We start from the raw sequence: 20,255 nt of genomic DNA on the forward strand, positions 1-20,255 counted from the left end.
CAGACAAACAATAACCCCCCCAGATTTCCCGGCGATAAATCAGCCAGCCCGATGTATGACTGGCGCCGCAGCTTTATCCATCTCTCTCACACGCAGGCCTGCCAGCACACATCATTCCTGACAATCTGCTCTCACACACACACACACACACACACACACACACACACACACACACACACACACACACACACACACACACACACACACACACACACACACACACACACACACACACACACACACACACACACACACACACACACACACACACACACACACACACACACACACACACACACACACTCTGTCTCATTGTTTCGCTTCCTCTCTGTTCTATATTCCTCCTCTCGCTCCACACACCGCCACGCTAATGAACACACGACCATCACTTCATTAGCACTCCGTCTCCGTCCTTTTTCTCCTCCTTTTGCACTCCGGCTCCACCCTTTCTCCGGATCTCCTTCCTCCCGGCGCCTCAGCCTCTCAGAACGTTCATTTATCTGCGGCCCCTCGGTGATCCGTCTCTATTAGTTTTGCCCCGGGCTGACCGGACGGGCCGCGGGCTCCACGGCCACCCTTTCCTGAAATCACTGCTCTTTTATTCCGCTCTCCACCTGTTTCACAGACTTAATTTAGCTGCAGTCAGGCTGACTGACACGCCACGATGCTGTGGGAAATAAAAAGTGGAGGAAACACGAGCCTCCAGTTATTCATGAGCAGATAGAAGAATGGCTTCATCTGCTTTGGCAGGACAAAGACAATCCGCTGTGTACCGCTGCAGCTCTTCCAAAGTCGTATTAGTTCCCATCACATATCATCACTCTGCCTTTACAGATTCTCAACTCATTTCCAAGATTTCTCAAAGATCTATTACCTGCTTTGTCCTTATTAAGATTGTATTGCCATACGCAGCTCCGACGCAGTGATGCATGAACTCCACAAGAACAAGACCACCATGTTAGCCGCAAATCCAGAAGGTACATCTTTCGATCTCCATGCATTATTTATCCAGCACTTCTCATAAATGCAAAACTGCCTCCAGATCTGGGAAATTCAAACTATGAAACGGTTCGAGCAAAATAATCTGCAACGGAGGACGAGGTTTCCTGCTTTCACCATGAACAAGACTTTAAAATGTTGGTGGAATGAAACGTGTCTTAAGACTGAAGACTTGAGGCACCAGTATGATCGATGCTAAATATGCAGACGGAGCCTTCTGTCCAGCTTCTTGTGTAATTTGGTTCATTCCACTGTATGAATGTGTGTGTAGATACTGGAGGCGTGTGATATAAGTGACAAATGCTCTGACTGTTTTCTGCTGTTTGTAATTCTAATAAGCTGATATCCAACACAGAATTGGAGCTTCATTCAGCCCAATGCATGCAGCACACCGTACAGACTTTATCTGGGCGACACGACAACAGCATATTTTACAAATAACTTCATTTCAGGGGATGTCAGTCTGTTGAAAACTGAACCAAACTGAATCTTCGTCTCACTATCAAATCATCTGCTGAAGTTGTATCCCTCCCCCCAATCTATCTCTCTATCTATCCTGTCCTCTCTCCTCTCCTCTCACCCCAGCCGGCCAGCAGAATGCCGCCACCTCTGGTTTCTGCAACGGTTTCTTCCTGTTAAAAGGGAGTTTTTCCTTTCCACAGTCGCAATAAACCTGCTGCTTGTGGATTTGTTGGGTTCTTCCCTGTTAAAAGCACCGAGAAATGACTGTTGTATTTGCTGCTATATAAATAAAGTTGAACCGAATTGAATCGAAGTCGTTGCCGAGGCCAGAGATTCCTGCATATTTCCTCCACGCCAGACACTCATCTGTATGAGAGAGCATGTCATCGCCACGTGACTGAATTCTGCCTGCTGATTGGCCTCTGAGGCACCTCATACACTTCTCCATTGCCGTCCGTGTGCTTTTGGTTTTTCTTTTCGAGACAGTGAAAATACTCGATAATGTAAAATTACACATCGTCAAAACAACATTTACGATAATACCGTAGACGTCTCGTATCACACACCTCGAGTAGATACAAACATCTACAACTTGACTTCCTCTGGACTTCAGGACAAAGTAGCTTCAGGTAATTTGTGTGAACAGTTTGCAAATAGGTAAGGTGAAAGCATAAGGTAACAGATGATCTACCCACACTAAATTTAAAGACTGGTTGGACGCAAATAGTTACCGAAGCAGTTTTAAACCTGTTTCAACAACGTGCACCACCCTCGACTGGATCTATTGAACAAAGACTCCACATGATGCTCAAGTTCAAACTCACAGTCACAGTGACATCCTCCAGCAAACTCTTGGTTTACAAAGCAGGAATATGATGACTGTGCTCGTCATGTAAAAGAACTCATGAGTCATCATGTGGACGAGGCCATTCTGGGAAATCTGGTCCATCTATAGCCATAAAGTCCAGAAGCATTGAGCAGGGATACACTCGACGCTTTCTGAAACCTGAGCCATAAAAGCTCTTCTGTGGGATCAGACGCTGATAGCAGACGCTGTGGGAGGCGGACAAGAGGTTTTCACGTCTCTGACTGGACATTTCGGCTCGCTGCTGTGTCACTGAATGAATGTGATGGAATGACGTGACGGTTAAAGATCCAAGCCTGCCGAAGGTTAAACACTGACTTTCATTACACATTCAGCAGAAGAGAAAAGCAGAATGTGGTTGGAACAATTGACAGAGCCAATTTGTTTACAGCTTTCCTGATAATCCCCGACTCTGAATATTCATGCCAACAAGCGATGGAACCGAACGAAGGTTGGAGTTTTTTTTGAGGCAGAAACGTCGAACTTCTCAAGTGAACACAGCTTGCCTCCGCTGAGATATGAGGCACAGAAACCCTGAAAAAGACATATTTCAACACCTTCTACCCTTACAGTGTAGAAACAAAGCCCAGGCGGGAGGTTAGACTTGACACGTGGAATAATAATGAGACGTTCACCTCGCTCGCTTCCAACTGCTGATTGTTTACTTGAAGATCAATGGACATTCATCTCGCGCGATGTGTCGTTTCAAGAATTAAACGAGCGGCGAGGGATTACAGCGCCCCCCCGTCAGGCTGGCTCGGAGCCTGAAGGCAGCGTGGGGTAAGGGGGGGGGGGGGGGGGGGGGGGGGGGGGGTACAGATCCATCTCTGATCTCACAAGCAATCACAGGGCCGTTATCTCCAAACAGTCCATCAATACACACAAAACTGATCCGACAATCCCAAAATACAGAAAAGTTAACTTCAACCTTTTTCAAGCGGACTGTTACTGCGGTGCCTGGCCCAGCTTTTCTGTTACTTTGCACATGACGAATCGAGTCCTTCCAACAAGGTGACCTGAGCCCACCGTGTTCAATCGGACCAATTAAAACGCGTTAAAAAAAAAAGAGGAATGGGAGGAATTATCCGTGTGCGTGCGTGAACGTGGGCGTGCTGCGGTCAGTCACCTTCAGGGTCCAGCAGCCTCTCGATGCCCAGGTGTTGTTCCGCCCTGTTAAAGGCGTGTTCCAATCTGTCGATGGCCGACGTCTTCTTCCCCACCGAGCTCCAGTCGAACAGCTCGGGCCTGGAGAGAGGAAAAAACAAGAGCTCGAAATACTGAACACTGTTTGCTCCATCATGTCCCCGGTTGGCAATTTCCTGCAGTGCTTCATCGAATCCCCACAATAATTCTCCAAAGCACCCAAAAAGCTGAGCAATGACAAAATATTAGTTTTCTAATTACATAAGCGAAAGATGACTTTCTGTAAAATATTGCGTAATTAACTCACTTCAGCTGATGCGTCCAGGTTTATTTTTGGACTTGAAAGCCAGCTGCTCGGCAAAATGTTGGCGCGGAGCCTCGCGGCTTCCATGTTCTCGCGCGTGATCGAACAAATCTGTATTCCTGCAAGGAGACTGCCGACAGCTGCTCCCGCTAGCTAACCTCGATTTAACTCATAATTACACGAGTTCAGGCCGGAGACTCAAACTCTCCCGGGGATGTGTCACCGCTCCAGTCCGTTATCTGTCCTCGCGTCATCTACGTACCGATTACCGCCGTCTACAACACTGCTTGATGGAGAAACAATTATAGGGTGAAGAAACACGATGAGACAAACCTCGTCGTCCTTCCAACAAGCAAACCGAAAAAGTGAAGCGACGCCAACGTCACTTTGTCGGATCGTGCTAAAAGACAACCTTTTACTTGCGTATTTGCATGAAACGATTTACCCAGGAAGTGTACGTTTGGACACAACTGAACGAGATGTTGGATTTAAAAGTAGCCAGACCTGCAGGACATTGATTTTTGATCATTAAAAAAGCTGATCGACTGAGGCAGTGAACATTATCATAGATTAAGTATAGATTAGACAAAACATGCAGGAGAACTGTGTTTGCCGAGCACCTGTGGCTGTGGATGAGGGCGTTGAACGCCAGACCATCGTTCCAGCTGCTGGAGAAGTTCACAACATTCACCTGAAAACACAGACCACACAATTTTTAAAGAGTGTGTTTTTCTCAGCGGTTTTACGGCACGCCAGCTCCTTTATTTCCTGTTTTGAACTCACCTCGGGGTACTGGCGTGTGTTCTGACGAACCCAACTCAGCAGAATCTTCTCACTGTTGGTCTGCTGTAGGCCCGCCATCACATCCTTCATCACATCCTTTACCTGCACACACACATCCACACCAACATGTAACACTGTAGTTTGCTTTGTTAATCAAATTGTGTTGTTTTTTTTCAATTAATATGTTTGACAATTTTCCACTCTGTTGGGGTAAATCCAGCTTTGTTTGTTTATAGCTGAGCCTTTTTAGCTCAGGAAAATTATTTAATTAGATTGCAAAATAGCCTAAAAGTGTCTGCTGTAATATTTCCACCGAGGTCGCCCATAGTCAGCTGCACACGCACACACACACACACACACACACACACACACACACACACACACACACACACACACACACACACACACACACACACACACACACACACACACACACACACACACACACACACAGAGACGAAATATTGAAATCCATGCTAATGTGATGCCAGTCGATGTAGCATATTTAGCATAAAGAGACATTTAAAAAATGACTGCTGCTTTCCAGAAAACTTTCCAGGCGGTTTTCTTTGCATAGTGACGCGCCTGCACCAGTGGAAGTGTGCACAGTCAAAGGGCGCTTTGTGTGCATGCGGTTTGCCCCCTCACGGGGCTTTTGGCAGGTGTGAGTGACAGTTTTGGAGCGCTGGTTCTGGAGGAGAGAGATGTTCCACTTTTTGCTGCCCGCTTGCGCTTCACTTCTGCATATTTTACCCTCGCCTTTCTTTCTTTAACGTGTGCACAAACACACACGGAGGAAAAGGTTGCTACTACCACTTTACACCTTTTTCCCCAGACTTCCTTACTCTCAACGACTCTGCCGCTGACACACAGCCGTGTACAGTTGGGTGAAAACATTTCTGTCATAATCGCAACATCAGATAGACAATTTTACAGATAACTCAAAGTGGTAGCGTTCCCTGTCCAAGACGGACAAAACTGCATCCTCATGAATTAGTTTAAAATATTTGTAGATTTATGCATTTAGATGTTGCTCACTCGGTTACTTTTTAATCCTTTGGACACAAAATACACACCTGTAACTTTAATTACGTGAGGATTTATTCTAAGGGAAATCGCTGGGTGTCTACATGTTCAGTCATGCTGCAGAGTGACATTTTTCACATTTTGCACGAACAAAAACCATCATTGATCGCGGTCGATATCTCGCACAGCTCATGCAGGATGGAGGTATGTGAGCAAGGAGGCGGAGCTTCAGGCAGACACACTCAAACCCTGGCAGTAAAGTCACGCACACGCGCGCATTTGTTCGTGATTTAAAATGTGGCCTGCTGGGTAAAAAAGGGACTCATTTGGGAGTAGGTCACTGCATGCATTTCCACTTTAATTGGAGGGATGCTTTGACAAATACACTCAGACACACAGACACAGACACAGACACACACACACACACACACACACACACACACACACACACACACACACACACACACACACACACACACACACACACACACACACACACACACACACACACACACACACACACACACACACACACACACACACACACACACACACACACAGGCACACGGGCGCAGAGCAGAGCTCCTAGACTGGCATACATGCCCACACATGAGCAAACCATAACCTCCTGGGTGCAGCAGCTTCTCACACACACACACACACACATATCATGCTACACACACACACATATATACACACACCTCATTATACAGTTGTGTTTTGCTATTAATCGCACCATTAAGCCTATGCTAAAACCGGCTCGATTGAGACATTAGCTTCCATTCAACTTAATGAGGAATGAAACACAATTAAAATGCATTGTGATGTAGGCTATTAAAAATAGAGACTTTACATGAAGTTGCTTTTAATCACTCAGTCCATCATAAAACACATTTGGAACCTTAAATACAGCTAAAGATGGTGAAAGCAGCCCCTGATGGTGGAGGTTCGGTCTGGTTCTGAGGACCGCAGCGAGATGAAAGGAAAAAGCAAACATTAAAGGAGAGTTTGCGGTACTGCATCTGTAATGTGGCCAGCAGAGACGATGCCGGAGCGAGCTAACGCTTTCTGGTTTGGAACAACAAGAAGCTTTGAAGAAAAAAAAACTAAGCACAAAAAACAAATAGACATATAATGCAATTTAGGACAAACCAATTTGAACCACTTAAACATTCAACCTAAGGAGAGGAGCTAAAGTTAATTGACTACTTCCCAACCTAATCCTAGCACTACAATATTTTATGACAAGTGTTATACAGATGTGTCTCTCTCTAAGTCTTACTTACACAACATAATAAAACCGTATTTCCAGCTGAAAGCAGCGGTGTTCACGGGGTTCCTCAAGGCTCTATTTAAAGATGCCTAGTTTTTGAATACTGTCAAGGACTGCAGTTTTCAATGACACTACTTTTATTTTCTCAATTCTAATTTTTAATTGGTGACTAAAGCTACTATAGACTGTATATTAATGGTTTCAATCACACAAGTTAATGTTGAATATAAACACTATTATAACTAATAGTTTAGGAGTACAAATATCACAAAAAATGAATTTCCTTCAAGTTTGCAGTCCGTTGTGGTGTTCCCCAAGGCTCCATTTAAGGGCAACTGCATTTTTTTAATACAAATATTGAGGACTCTTGTTTCCTTAAATACTTACTTATAAATCACTGATCAAAGAAGCAAATGATTTTCTAAATGTGCATGTCAATGATACAAATTCCGTTTTAATATGTATATTGAAGCAAAGTTTAACATCTACTATTCCGTTAATGTTATTTGGCGAGGAGAATGTCACAGTAATGTTGTATTTCTAATGGCAGCCAGTCCATGTGCATTAAAATGTAAACAGGGACATTGTCTTTGAAAATCCATGTGAGGACAAGAGTAAATGTCTTCACGATGTGGTCATACGCAGCGTGGTGCGGGTCCTTCCTGAGCCTGAAGATACTGTCTTGCATACTAACAGTAATTATGAGGACGTGTGATCATAACGGAGCGGTAAAATAAGAACATTGAGTCGGGAAGGCTAAAGTTTATAACCTTGAGGCTTCACAAAGAAAATGACTGCTTTGTGTGTGTGTGTGTGTGTGTGTGTGTGTGTGTGTGTGTGTGTGTGTGTGTGTGTGTGTGTGTGTGTGTGTGTGTGTGTGTGTGTGTGTGTGTGTGTGTGTGTGTGTGTGTGTGTGTGTGTGTGTATGCGGTGCCGAGCTCCCTGACATGTGACTCCACCTCAAGAGATGCAATCAAACATCACTAGCAAAGACACGGAGCCGGACGGAGAGGCACAATGTGTAGCTTTTCTTTTTGTTCAGTGAAACAAAGGTATTAGAGACCAAAGCGGGTGAGATGATTCTGTTTGTGCTGTGCGAGGAAATGGCTCTTTCTTAATTGCAGTTATTTCACTCACTGTAGCTTGTTTATATCGACGGTACAATCGAGTTCGGCTTTCTAAACACGCTGCATTGAATACTGTGTGATTACACAGTCAAAAGTATATACAGCCAATTAAAGAGTTCAGGAAAACAGCTTTATTTTGTCTTTTAAACGGACTCAGTCCGTCCTAAGTGTTCACACAGACCTGCCAGTGGAGAATGATGCTCCAGATGAGCCCGAGAATCAGTTTGTGATTCCCATCAACGATGTCCGCCGCTCCGATATTCACCAGCTCAACCTGGAGGGAAGAGCAGAGCTCATGACGTCAAGTACTTTAGAGTTGTTGGAAACAATAATCTGCTGTGTGTATAGATAGCCTTGTGTCATCAGTTGGACTCTCATGGGAGAACTTTTCTGTTGATATTGTTGGGAGTGTTTCTGTGAAGCATAACTTCCTTTTCTAAAAATAACAGAACTTAAATAATCTCTTTCAATAACAAGAGAAAACCTCCATTAAGATAAGAAATGCCAGACCAGGCAGTGGAGATGTGGAACGGCAGGGAGGCTAAATTTGTGCATAATAGCAAAACATATATTAAAGATAAAAAGGAGAAGTGCATATCTTTGTTGTTAAGGAAACTAATGTATTGCAAAGGGGAGACAATGAGAAGGGAGATCCATATTATTACACTCTGCTGTTTGAGTCTCACCACATATTTATTTAATCTATAACGAGAGAACACAATCCATTTATGCATGTACAATCACTACTGGATCCAGCAAGCAGAGTGGGTGAGTTTTTAATGTGTGTACAGTCAATGTGAAATGAGAAAACCAAGACCAGCTCCAGGTTATCATTGACAGCTTTTCTTCAACATGTGGAAATGTTACTTTGACAATCTCAAAGTCAGCTGTTGGCTCACAGACCACAGGTTGTAATTTACAGCATGGTTTATCTTTCACGTGGATCCTAATCAAATTCATATCAAACACAAAAGGGTACCTTAATAAGTTTTAGGTTTGCATCTAGTCGTTGCATCCAAGTCCTGAGTCAAGAACAAGTCCTAAACAAGTCATATAATGAAATAGTAATACAACTTGAATGTGATAAATTGACATAGACCTTGACAAAAGGATTACATTACATTGTAGTAATAGTGACAAAGTTACAGTGGTTCATTTGTATACATTGGTGGGGGGATCAAACAGAGATGATATACAGAATAATTCATCTAGTTTGATTAACATTTAATTATGCAGGCCATCTGTTATTTTTTTAAACTCACTTATAAGGAGCTTTATTCGGATTTGATTGACTGACTATCTTATTCATTTGAGGAGTTTTTGCATATTGTAACAAGTACAAGGTGGTGACGACTATAAACATGTAATATCTTTTAAAAAAAACAACACAAATGTGATGTACAAAGTTTTAAAGAATCTTTCTTTTTTTATTGACCTTATTTTCGAACCAAACAAGGGCGCTGCCATATTGCCTTGTGTCGTCACTCATCAACTTCCGTTCCTGAGCGGAAGACAAGCCTGTTCTCAGCGTCATACTGCCACCTGCTGTTTTCAGAGAGCTACTGCATACAGTCAACTCCATAGAAAATACTTTACTGGCGTTATTTATAAATGATTTGCTTCGGAAACCATACCATTCACACAAATGTGATTACAAAAATCGGGTATATCAAATAAATAATATGTTAACTGTGTAAAGATTTTCTTCAATAGACGTGAACGCACTGGAGAAGCTCCCAGTCCTCATCCAATATGGCGGCCCATATGAGACTGGGAACGTTGGGTCATCGCTTGTGCGTTCGCAGACTTGCAGAGAATATCTGAAATTAGCTGCTCAGTACTTGAAGAGATGATACAGCTTTTTTTTTTATAAGTTCACTATGTTTTCAATGTTTACATCCACATCCAGGGCCACCAGTTAAGCCAACATCATCCAAAAGAATCTGCTGGCTTCTACTTACCATTTTAACTGTTTGAAGAAGCTTGAAGTTGTTGCATCAGTTATACATTGCTCATATGTTTTACATGTTTTCTCTGCCACATCATAATCTTTGTAATTATAAGGTATTTTAACTTTTATTACTGTTCAGCTCAGAAAACGTGCTCGTCGTGAAGTCAGGTTGTTCCGTGTCGCCCACACCTGGCCTGTGATTGGAGGCTGCCAGATGGTGCGTTCAATGATGCTCGTAATTGTCATATTCAATAATAATAATAATAATAATAATAAAAAATAAATAAATAAATATATATATATATATATATATATATAATACTTTTATTTCATGTCAAAGAGTTGAGGTCAAGTCCAGACACAAGTCAGTTGTTGTCAAGTCCAAATTGGTTTTCACAAATCAAATTGAAGTCATCAAATTACTCCTGTCCAAAACTGTAGGTCAGGCATACAGTAGTGTGTGTGTGTGTGTGTGTGTGTGTGTGTGTGTGTGTGTGTGTGTGTGTGTGTGTGTGTGTGTGTGTGTGCTCACATTGTTCTTCTGCAAGATCTGCAGAGCTCGGTTGACATTGTTGAGTGAGTGAACACGCGTGAATCCTCTTTCCAACTTCACCTGCACAGTTTAAGTGAGAAAACAACAAAGTTGATGACGTAGGAACAAGGCAGTCGTTTCATTAAGACGGGAGGCAGTAAACACTGTGTGTATGTGTGTGGGTGGTTTCCCACTTCTTTTCCCAACAACCTGTTCTGATTGTTAATCACTGTGCTCTGTCCTCAGGTTTCACATCTTCTCCATAAATGATACCTTGGGCTGGTCTGATTTCAGCATGAAAAGCCGACTACGTGTTGAGAGGCTGCAGCTTGACTGAGTGACTCAGCTTAACAACTGAGACTGTCAGTGTTACTAACAAGGAATGAAATTAGCACAGTGAATGGAGTGTTTATCTGTGGTGGAGAAAGGAGAGAAAATGTGTTTACTTAAGAGTACGAATACCTCAGAAAAAATCTAACCTGGGATGAAGTTAAATGTGTTATTATATTATCAATATTTACACTGTGAGCGTGAAGAGTACAGTATGTAAGGGCAGTAGCATATGGCTCTTCAGTGTGTGTGTGTGTGTGTGTGTGTGTGTGTGTGTGTGTATATTCCCACCAGCTCATGTCCAGACAGCCCCTCCAGCAGCTCCAGCAGACGTCGTCCATCACACAGGTCTGAGAACAAATTTTCCACAGGTGGTTTCCCTGTCTAAAAGACACACACACACACACACACACACACACACACACACACACACACACACACACACACACACACACACACACACACACACAGAAAAACATCTATTTCAACAATCATTCCCACGTTCTGATGAAACAGCTCAACCTGTGCTGCAAAGGCCAAGCAAGGTCAATACATGAGCTCCGTTTAAAGGTCAGTGGTTCAATCCCCACACTGGAAAGTCTGCTCTCCATAGAAACACATCAGCGGAGTCATCACAACCCAGCCCTGCGTTAAATGTGAGCCGCTGCGTTTATACCCCGGGCTTGTTCTTTATCAGTGCGACAAGAGGAGGATTACAAGCTGGGAGTTTCTCCACGCTGCAGACTGAGTGTGATGCCGTGGCAGCGGCCACAGCAGCAGGGACATTGATAACAGTCTGAGTGAGCCCATTTACATACAAGCTACGAATCCAATCATTATCTGATTTCTTCAGTTGTTCAGTGTGTACGTTTTATTGGATAACTACAGTTTTGTAATGATAACAAACTGGATTAATGTTATGGCTGCTGCAATAGAAATATTATTCTGTACAAGGCAACTGTAATGCTACCGCCCACCACTCGCCAGCGCTAAAGGAATTCTGAGTTAATAAGTATTAGCACACCTGGCTGACACTCAACCAGTCTGAAAACATTTCATATATTATAAGATCGATCACTGTTTTCTGGGAAAGATCAAGAATATCGCGTTTCCTTTTTCTTGCCTCAGAAATCCAGAACTTTTAGTCCGAGACATCAGACGTTGCACCCTGAGATAAAACACAAAGTTTGAGGAATGCCGCCTGCCTAGAACCTCCTGAAAATGAGGAGCGGGATCAAAGTGTTTACTCATACGAGCTGAATACATTAACATAAAGAGGAGCACGGGAAGTCGACAGCAAACCGACGTGACCTCAGTGCAGCTGAAGAATCTGTGCAGTCATGTCTGAATGTGATGTGGAACATTATCCTACTGTGGAATTTCTCGCAGACCCACTTTTACATCTGTTATTTCAATCCAAACGACCTTTCGTATCATTCTCGGTTCTACGATAATATATCATTATGGAGCCGTTTGGCTCTATTATGTAACGGCGGACAACCTGGGCTGATCTTACTAATAACGTTTGATTTATTCCCGATGTAGAGTTCTAAAACAATTTCTAGAAAACATACATTCGCTTGATACTTGTAACCAGGGGCGGAGCTTCGGGAGGGGCTGGGCCCTTGGGGAGCAGCACCATGTTCACATGTCAAACTTTCATCTTCAAATGATACAGAGGAGAGAACTGATTGATTATCAATTGTGACAAAGTGTGTAACAATCAGTCTAATTTCAGAGTAAGCACACAGATAGCACAGTCACAGTCATGCGTAAAGCTGCAGTGTGGAAGTGCCGGTGTCCACGGGAGCGCACACTGACTGGCTGTCGCTGGGGAGTCTGTTACGTTCCAGCTGCTTTTATTAGGATTTACAGCTATAATGTACAAATATACTAAACTGTGTGAACACGGGGACAACTAAAGTGAGTCTCCAGGATATACCAATGGGTTACATGCAAAATAAAGAAATTATAGATTTTATATTGCTGATTCTATTATTATACATACATGATACGTGATACAGTTTAGTATATTTCTACATTATGGCTGTAAATCCTGATAAAAGCCGCTCGCGGTACAGTCATGTGCAGTCATGTGCTCACTGCTCGACAACCTCCTCCACCCTCCGCCTCCAACTCTCGAGTGACAGGATAAAACACAAAGTCCACTGAACCTTTTCACCGTCCCTGTTCAAATATTTAATTCATACATTTAATAAACACATAAAACTGAACTTTATCGGGCTGCTGAGTCTCAGATACCAAAGCAAAAGTCTGTTGCAGATCTGGCAAAAATTCTCCTTGTCAACCGCCCAGCAGTAACGTCTACATTCAGTGAGGTTTGCACCACCCTCCTTTTATTTTGAAAACTCATTAAAAACCACTTGAGGAGCTCAGTGCACAGGAGAGACTGAGTGGACTCACCATGTTGTCCATAGAGAATGAGAGAGCAAAGAAAACGGACATACAGAGCATCGTGGACGAGTTCGCGGAGCGTAAGACTCGTCGTATGTCCTTCAAATAGTGATGAGTAGGTCTGTAGCACCATAGTGAAACTGTTTGTTGGTGAACATGTGGGCCGGTTTTATTAAAATTTAAAGCTTTTGATAGAGGCTCACAGCCTGCTGTGCTCTCACTGGTTGAAATAGTTAAAGTGGGTGTGGTCGCTGTCCGTGGTGCTGAACTGATTTTAATTTGTCTCATTCGCGGCTTATTATTATTATTTATTATTCGGGGCCACGGAGCCTCATGTTTTTGTTGTTATCTTGGTTTGTTATAGTTCATGTCCATTTGATGGACTTCAAACTGACACAGTCGCTCTCCATGGTGCTGAAGCTTTAAGCCCCGATATTGCTGGCATGTGCATGTTGTAAAATGACGTTATGATGAGCTTTATTATTTTCTGGATAACTATGCAGAATGTGTGGTGTTTATCAGTTTTATCCAACTTTTTATTTCAATATAACTATTTGTTTTACCTTTACCCACAGTTATCAACCGTTATGCTGAAAAACTTTGCATTTAGTCGACTAAATAATCAAACTTTCAAGTTTTACTTACTTTCTACACACGGTTTTATCCAAGAGTTCATAATTATAACCACCTTTGATCAACTATGTTACAAAATGAACAAATTACTTTCCCAAAATGTGTTGTTTTCAGGTGTTTATCAATTTTAGCCAACTTTTTTTTTGTTGCTATTTTAAGTGTTAATATTTGAACGTTCAATATATTACTTCTACTACTGCATTGTTACCAAATATAAACTTATCTAGCTTCACTATATTGAGCCACATGACAGACTTTCTAATTACTTTCAGCTTCACAATGTTGTTGACTAGCTGCACTTTGATTTCACCTAATAGTTTTAACTATTAACTTTCTGGAAGAACGTGTATTTATTCATTGTTGATAGTTTGAGGTGATTGAGCAATCAGTCGGTTAGAATCCCCATGTCTTTTGACAGTTCCCACTTATGTCCTTCTTGGTATATTCCCACTTTTCCAGTTGGAAGTGGTAATTTTCCTATTTATTCTCAAAGGTAGTGTCGTAGCTTCACATTAACCACAACAATGCCAGAACAAGGATAAAGAAAATAAGAAAATCTAATACACAATATAAGTATATAACATCCGAGAATAAAAAAACATCAATATTTTGACAAATAACATCTGTTTTTCTGAGTAATAGTATGATTTTAACACAGTTTTTTGCTCCCTTCAATAAGTCCTTCAAGAGACCCGATTCCTTCAATTAAAGAGGATCTGCTATATCACTTTAAGTTCAATCTTGCAAACGACCTAGACAGGCACACCACACATTAGACGTGTCACAGTAGATTTAAAATCAGCTAATCTGGGCTAGTTTTTCAGGTGACGCTTGATTTAGCGTGGCGAGCGGCACAATTATATCACCGGGAGATTGAGAGATGGCCCGCCGAGGTAAGTAATTACCGGGAGGGTGTCGGAGGACCGGGCCAGGACGGGAGACGAGGAAGGACGGGGACGATGAGTAAAGGAGGGCGCGAGACAGAAACCTTTTCTTCTTCACATTCAGACGGCAGCTACGTGCCCGGATGACATCATGAATCTTTCCCACATTATCGCCAGCCTGGAATCGATCAGGTCGTATTACTACCTCGTCTGCCATGAAAGACACATTATCGCAGGCGTGGAGACGAGTAGAAATGATCCACAGCTTTGTGAAGGAGAATAAACACAATCAGGGTTCTCACATGAAAAAAAAAATAAATCAGTTATCAATCTTATCAGTGTCTCATTTCCTCTCGTTTTCCCACTTTTCTCGGATGTTACGCTCCCTCTCACAATTCATTCTCCTTCGCTTAGCGTCTTATTTTCTCTTCCCTCTGCTCTCCTCTTTTCCATCTCAAGCCCTCGACCGACGCCTCCGAGACTTGTCGTTATTGAATCATATTGCAAACTGTGTGTGTGTGCGTGTGTGTAGTGTTTGGGTGGAATTCTGCGTGGGCGATAAGCGATAATTGAAGAAACACCACACGAAGGGAAACAAAGCATATGCAAGGTTGAATTTATGATTCCGCGACACATTATCTGAGGTTAAGGACCTCCTCCGTGGATCGTCTGGGATTTCATGGAGCTCCAAGGCTTCACCTCTTCTGAGGTTATCAAGATTAGACTTGCACAAGTCAAAGAAAAAATATAATTCAACACTTTATAGGTTGTACAATTAATGCAATGGCTTCACTGTGATGTTGTGTGATTTACTAAGATCCTGGAATAAAACGTGCTAAATGACAAAAGGATTGCGCAAAATAGTACCGTCAAGTACAAGCAGCAGTCTACAAATGAGAGTTTATCTGTTTAGACAAGAACGATCTGCTGGGAGCTCTTTTGTTTTTTTTTTAATTAGTTTGCTGGATGGAGCGCTGAAGGCCCCACAAGCACAAAATGAAATCAAAAATGTCAGAGTGTTACAGCGAAAACATCTTGATTTATCTTGGAAAAAAATATGTAATGTTGTAGATGATCAGTCATGAATTTAAAACCGTGAGAAAAACAAAAACTAAAGAGATTCAGGAAAAGTTGCAAGATCGAAGGAAAGGTTATCGTTAAAAAAAGTCCTCAAATAAAAGTCAGAAAAGGGCCAGTGGAAATGATCCTCAGCATCAGAACAGCAGCATCCTTCTGAAGGTTGTGATATTCATAAAGGCAAATGTACCAAATCGATCAGTGATTGACTGATTGCACATCAGGCACGACTACATGTAATGATCTAGTTTATCCATTCACATTGTTCCCAATGACACCTCTGCTTCCTTAAGTGGCGAAAAAACTGAAAAAATATACACAATTCTTGTTTCCTGTGTGTATTATTGTATTTTAGAGGCATTTCTCTATTGGTAAAATTGGTAAACCACCAATTCTAGTGTGAATCTGAGCGGCTCCAAGGAAAAAAAAATGGTTCTGTCGTGCCCACGCACTCATTCAAAGTGTCTCTGTGGTCCGATCAGCGGCGACCTCTTAATGTGTCCGCCCTCTGATGGTGAGAACAGCCCAGGATTGATGCTCTCGTAATGACGTCTCTCGCAGGAGCCGCTCCATGCTCACGTCCTGGCCCGTGCTCAAAACCTCGGAATCATCAGAAGCACACACACATTTTCTACCCCAGCAGGTGTTTCATACATTCTGCACAACGGTGCTTTGGGGTGCCATACAGTCAAAACATTCAGCTGCTGCTCTCAAACGCATCCAATTCTTGACTTTAAAAAGCTGCAAAGCGCCGACGGATTTTTCGTCTGTTGGACTCGCACAGCAAGATCTGCGCTGCTCAACAAGTCAATGCACTAAGAAAGGTTAAAACAAAGGAGGAAACTCTGAATGTACTGGAATTTTGGCAGGATTTTGACCAAAAGAGCCAGAATAAAGATTTTTGCCCTGCTTCAACCTCTTACAGGGTCCATATTAACATATTTTCAACCTTCAGATTTTTATAAAGACAATTATGGAGCCATTTTAGGATGTTAATATGCAATGAAGATAGATTATAGCCTGCATGTCACATGTTTGACACCCACATTTCAGGATCTTTTTTTCTTTGATGCCACTTGTGTCTTGTAATCGAGGATAGTTGAGGCTCAATATCCTATCTGGATAAAGAAGAGAGGGGGAAAAAAAAGGGGCACCAATGTGCTCTTATTTGCACAATAAGACGAATGAACACAAAACTACAATATTCTTTTAAATAAACCCTTTTTGTCCAGCAGCTTTTAGGTCCGGCCACCGATATCAATTCTCATGGTATCTTTTTATCTCCTTTCAATAACAAAATAAAAAAAGGCATTTTATGTTCATTCAGATAAAGACCGCGCCAGAAAGCCACAATCAGTCCTCGCATTTTCTACCTGCATAACATGTATTTGTGATCATGACAAACACACAGGTGTGTTTTCATCTTCTGCAAACACTGACAGCAACGACAACAATGACCTCTACCAGCAATGTGAGCAGAATGCCAAACACCGCTGACTCATTTCTCTGTCTCGCCTTCGTGTGTGTGTTTTAGCGTCCCAGACAAAATAAAAAAAATAAAAAACACCACACACTCGATTTGTCTTCCCTCACCTGTACAGTTGGAGCGTGCATCAATGTGGACTTACAGTCAGAATCAAGAGCCACTCTGAAATGTGACAAAGTATAAGTTCTTCGTATTGTGACATATGAATTTAAAACTAAAGTTAGTCTTGTAATACCACCTTCTACCACGAGATGATGTCGGGTGTCTCAGTAATCTATTTTTTTGAGATTTGAGGTGGATAAAATCATGGTTGAATGCAACTAATTAACAAAATGAACTAAGCTTGGCTTAGCACTGCCACCCGATGGATAAAATGGGCATAACATCAAAAAGTGGTAATGTGTCTTTAATTCTGATCTGATTTGGATTGTTTGTGCCGCCAAACAAACAAATCCTTAACTTACTGAACTTGTGATCAAAACAATCACAGGCAGTTTTAAGTCGCTGGCATGTGTTATTGAATTTCCACACGTCGGGTGAGTCGAGTCTAAATCACAGAGATGACTGATGACAGAAATGATGGGATGCAGAGTCTGACCCTGGGAAATGGAAGGTATGCAACCGTTACGTATCTTCATTGCTGAGGCAAAAAGAACCAACTGACACGTTTCATTTCAATGGATTCTTTTTCCGGGTAGACAAATGGCTGCTTTGAGTCGCTGCTTTTTTTTTGTTCGTGACACAGGACATTAGCTGCCTTACAGAGCAAGTCATTGACTTATTTTACGAGTACAAGAGAAAAGAGTTGGAGTGCTGTGGACCGTCCAAGGCCATCCCTTACGTGCTTTTATTTTAGAAATACTTCAGAGCGGCGCTACATCACCAACCCGGTAAAGTTGGAAATCACCCCGAAAGCCCCAGGTCCACATTTAATTCAATTAATCTAACATTAAATGAAATTGTCATGAGTTAATTGACACAACAGCCAGGACAGGAGAGCTGCTCGGTCTCTGAGGCAAAATACAATTAAGAGACCTTGTGTATCCCATTAGGCGCCGTGTACTTGATGGATATTTGTTTGCAGAGCAGGGGTCACCAACCCTGACGAGGAGATGCTGAAGCATTTCAGCCGAGGAGGGATTTCCATCTGGCAGAGCAACGCCGCCTTTACCGCTGTGGATCGATACATACAGAGGTCTGTCAGCTTCTTGATCCTGAACAAATACTGAGGCAATCGGCGCAATACAAACAACCAAATTACCAATATCTCTGCTTGACCAATTCTGCCAGACGTGGGAAACACTAAATAGTTATCAGTTTGTTTTTTAAATAGTGTAAAAGTAATAAGTATATAAGGAAAAAACTGCAAATTGTATAAACCCAGGCTAATAATGTCTAAAAGTTATGTAAAACTTGAAAATCCTTTTCAACTCTCAAAGTTGATGGTTTGATTCCACCTGTCTTTTCCTGCCCAGGTCCATTTATCCCACAGAGTAAGAAGTACATGTCAAAATGCAAACTTTCTCCAAACACAGGTAAAAACCAAAAGCGATCATTTATCATCTCACCGAACAACCAAGATCTGTTCAACTGCTCGTTAATATGAATATCAAACTGGCCAATTACAATGCCGCAACCACACGCCAGTACCAATGTAGTCATTTTAGTCTACCGATGTTTAAAGTGAGCATCGCCATGATGAAAAAAGGAGATTCACGTTTCCTGTTGGTCGGTGTACTGGAACGTTCACAAACACTTTTTACAGAATGGTGTGAAAAAATGTCCAGAAAGCAGCGGTTCACTGGGAAAGATTCATTGTTGAAGCCTGAGGTCAAATGAAAATGGTCAGAAAGGAAACAGGAACTGAACATAAGCAACAAACCGCCTTCTGGCTCAGTCGCGACCTTGTGGTGCAACTGAAGGTCACAACAGGGTTTCATTTCCTGTTGACTAACAACGGAAAACTGACAATTCACACTGGATTTCCAAAAACTGGACAATATGAGTTTGACGAGTTTACAAGATTCGGTTTCCAGAGTTGGCAGAAAAAAAAACATCCTGCCACTTTCCAGGCTCCTGTTGCTGACCAACATGAAAAAACCCTCTCCTACCTAATATCATGGCATGTGAGGAAGTATTGGCCGGACACTAGCATGTGACGTATTTAGTCATTTGCATAAAGTCTGCTGCAAAAGCACAAACAGGAAAAGCTGCGTGAGGAGTGAGCGGGAGACAAGTTGGTGTTTTGGCACATCCGTCAAATCAGTAAAACTTTTGCACGTTGACTGATGATGTCTGAGCATCACGCTGCCAAATGATTTACCTTTACGAGCTCACCTCGTCTCACATCCTCGGCAATATGAGAAGACGGAGGGAGAGAAACGATGCTTAATTTATCAGCCTTCATCTAAAAAGCCTGAATAAAAAAAAACAGGTGCTGAAAGGTTGTTTTCTCTCATTTGTCTCCTGAAAGGATTTCGTTAACAGCTGTTTTTCCCCTCAAATTACTTTGTGGCCCCCTCTTCTCTGGAGATTTTTGACATCCGCCACTACTTGAAGGTCTTTGCAGACATTCACCAGATATTGTGAGAACGACCAAACTGACAGAGGAGGTTGAATGTCTGAGTCATTGTGTTTTGCTCACTAACTTCCAGCGTGGGTCTTTATTTCCACACAGTAAGCAGTCAACCAGAAGCAGCACCGAGGAAACGCAGCCACTCAGTGAGGTTACAGAGTGATTAAAAGCCTCCGACGCTCTGCTGGCTCATTAACTGCAGAGCTACAAACCTCCTCTGGCATTACCATTATTTCATTAACTGTTTACCAGGAGTTTCACGGTTTAATAGGTCTCCACGGCCGGGCAGAAGCATCACCAAGTGAAAAGTTGGACTTTGTTCCAATCGAGAAGTTTTTCAAAGGTATAGACGTCTGCTTTTTAGTTTCCCTGAAGGGAATTCTTGACGCA

The 20,255-nt window shown here is 42.3% G+C and overlaps 1 protein-coding gene across 1 annotated transcript in view; it reads right to left on the bottom strand.

The window, feature by feature from the left end:
• LOC308147571 (dystrophin-like) overlaps nt 1-20,255 on the bottom strand; it is a gene marked incomplete at its 3' end in the record, with an annotated part of 178,415 nt that overhangs the window by 79,235 nt on the left and 78,925 nt on the right. The window contains exons 3-8 of the mRNA XM_080519799.1: nt 11,087-11,179; nt 10,466-10,546; nt 8,164-8,256; nt 4,557-4,658; nt 4,394-4,464; nt 3,453-3,571 (exon numbers count right to left, since the gene is read on the bottom strand). Coding sequence (XP_080375925.1) covers nt 3,453-3,571; nt 4,394-4,464; nt 4,557-4,658; nt 8,164-8,256; nt 10,466-10,546; nt 11,087-11,179 — 559 coding nt within the window. The remainder of the gene's footprint in view (nt 1-3,452; nt 3,572-4,393; nt 4,465-4,556; nt 4,659-8,163; nt 8,257-10,465; nt 10,547-11,086; nt 11,180-20,255) is intronic.

This window comes from Blennius ocellaris (genome assembly GCF_963422515.1).
Source record: "Blennius ocellaris genome assembly, chromosome: 24".
Classification (NCBI taxonomy): Eukaryota; Metazoa; Chordata; class Actinopteri; order Blenniiformes; family Blenniidae; genus Blennius; species Blennius ocellaris.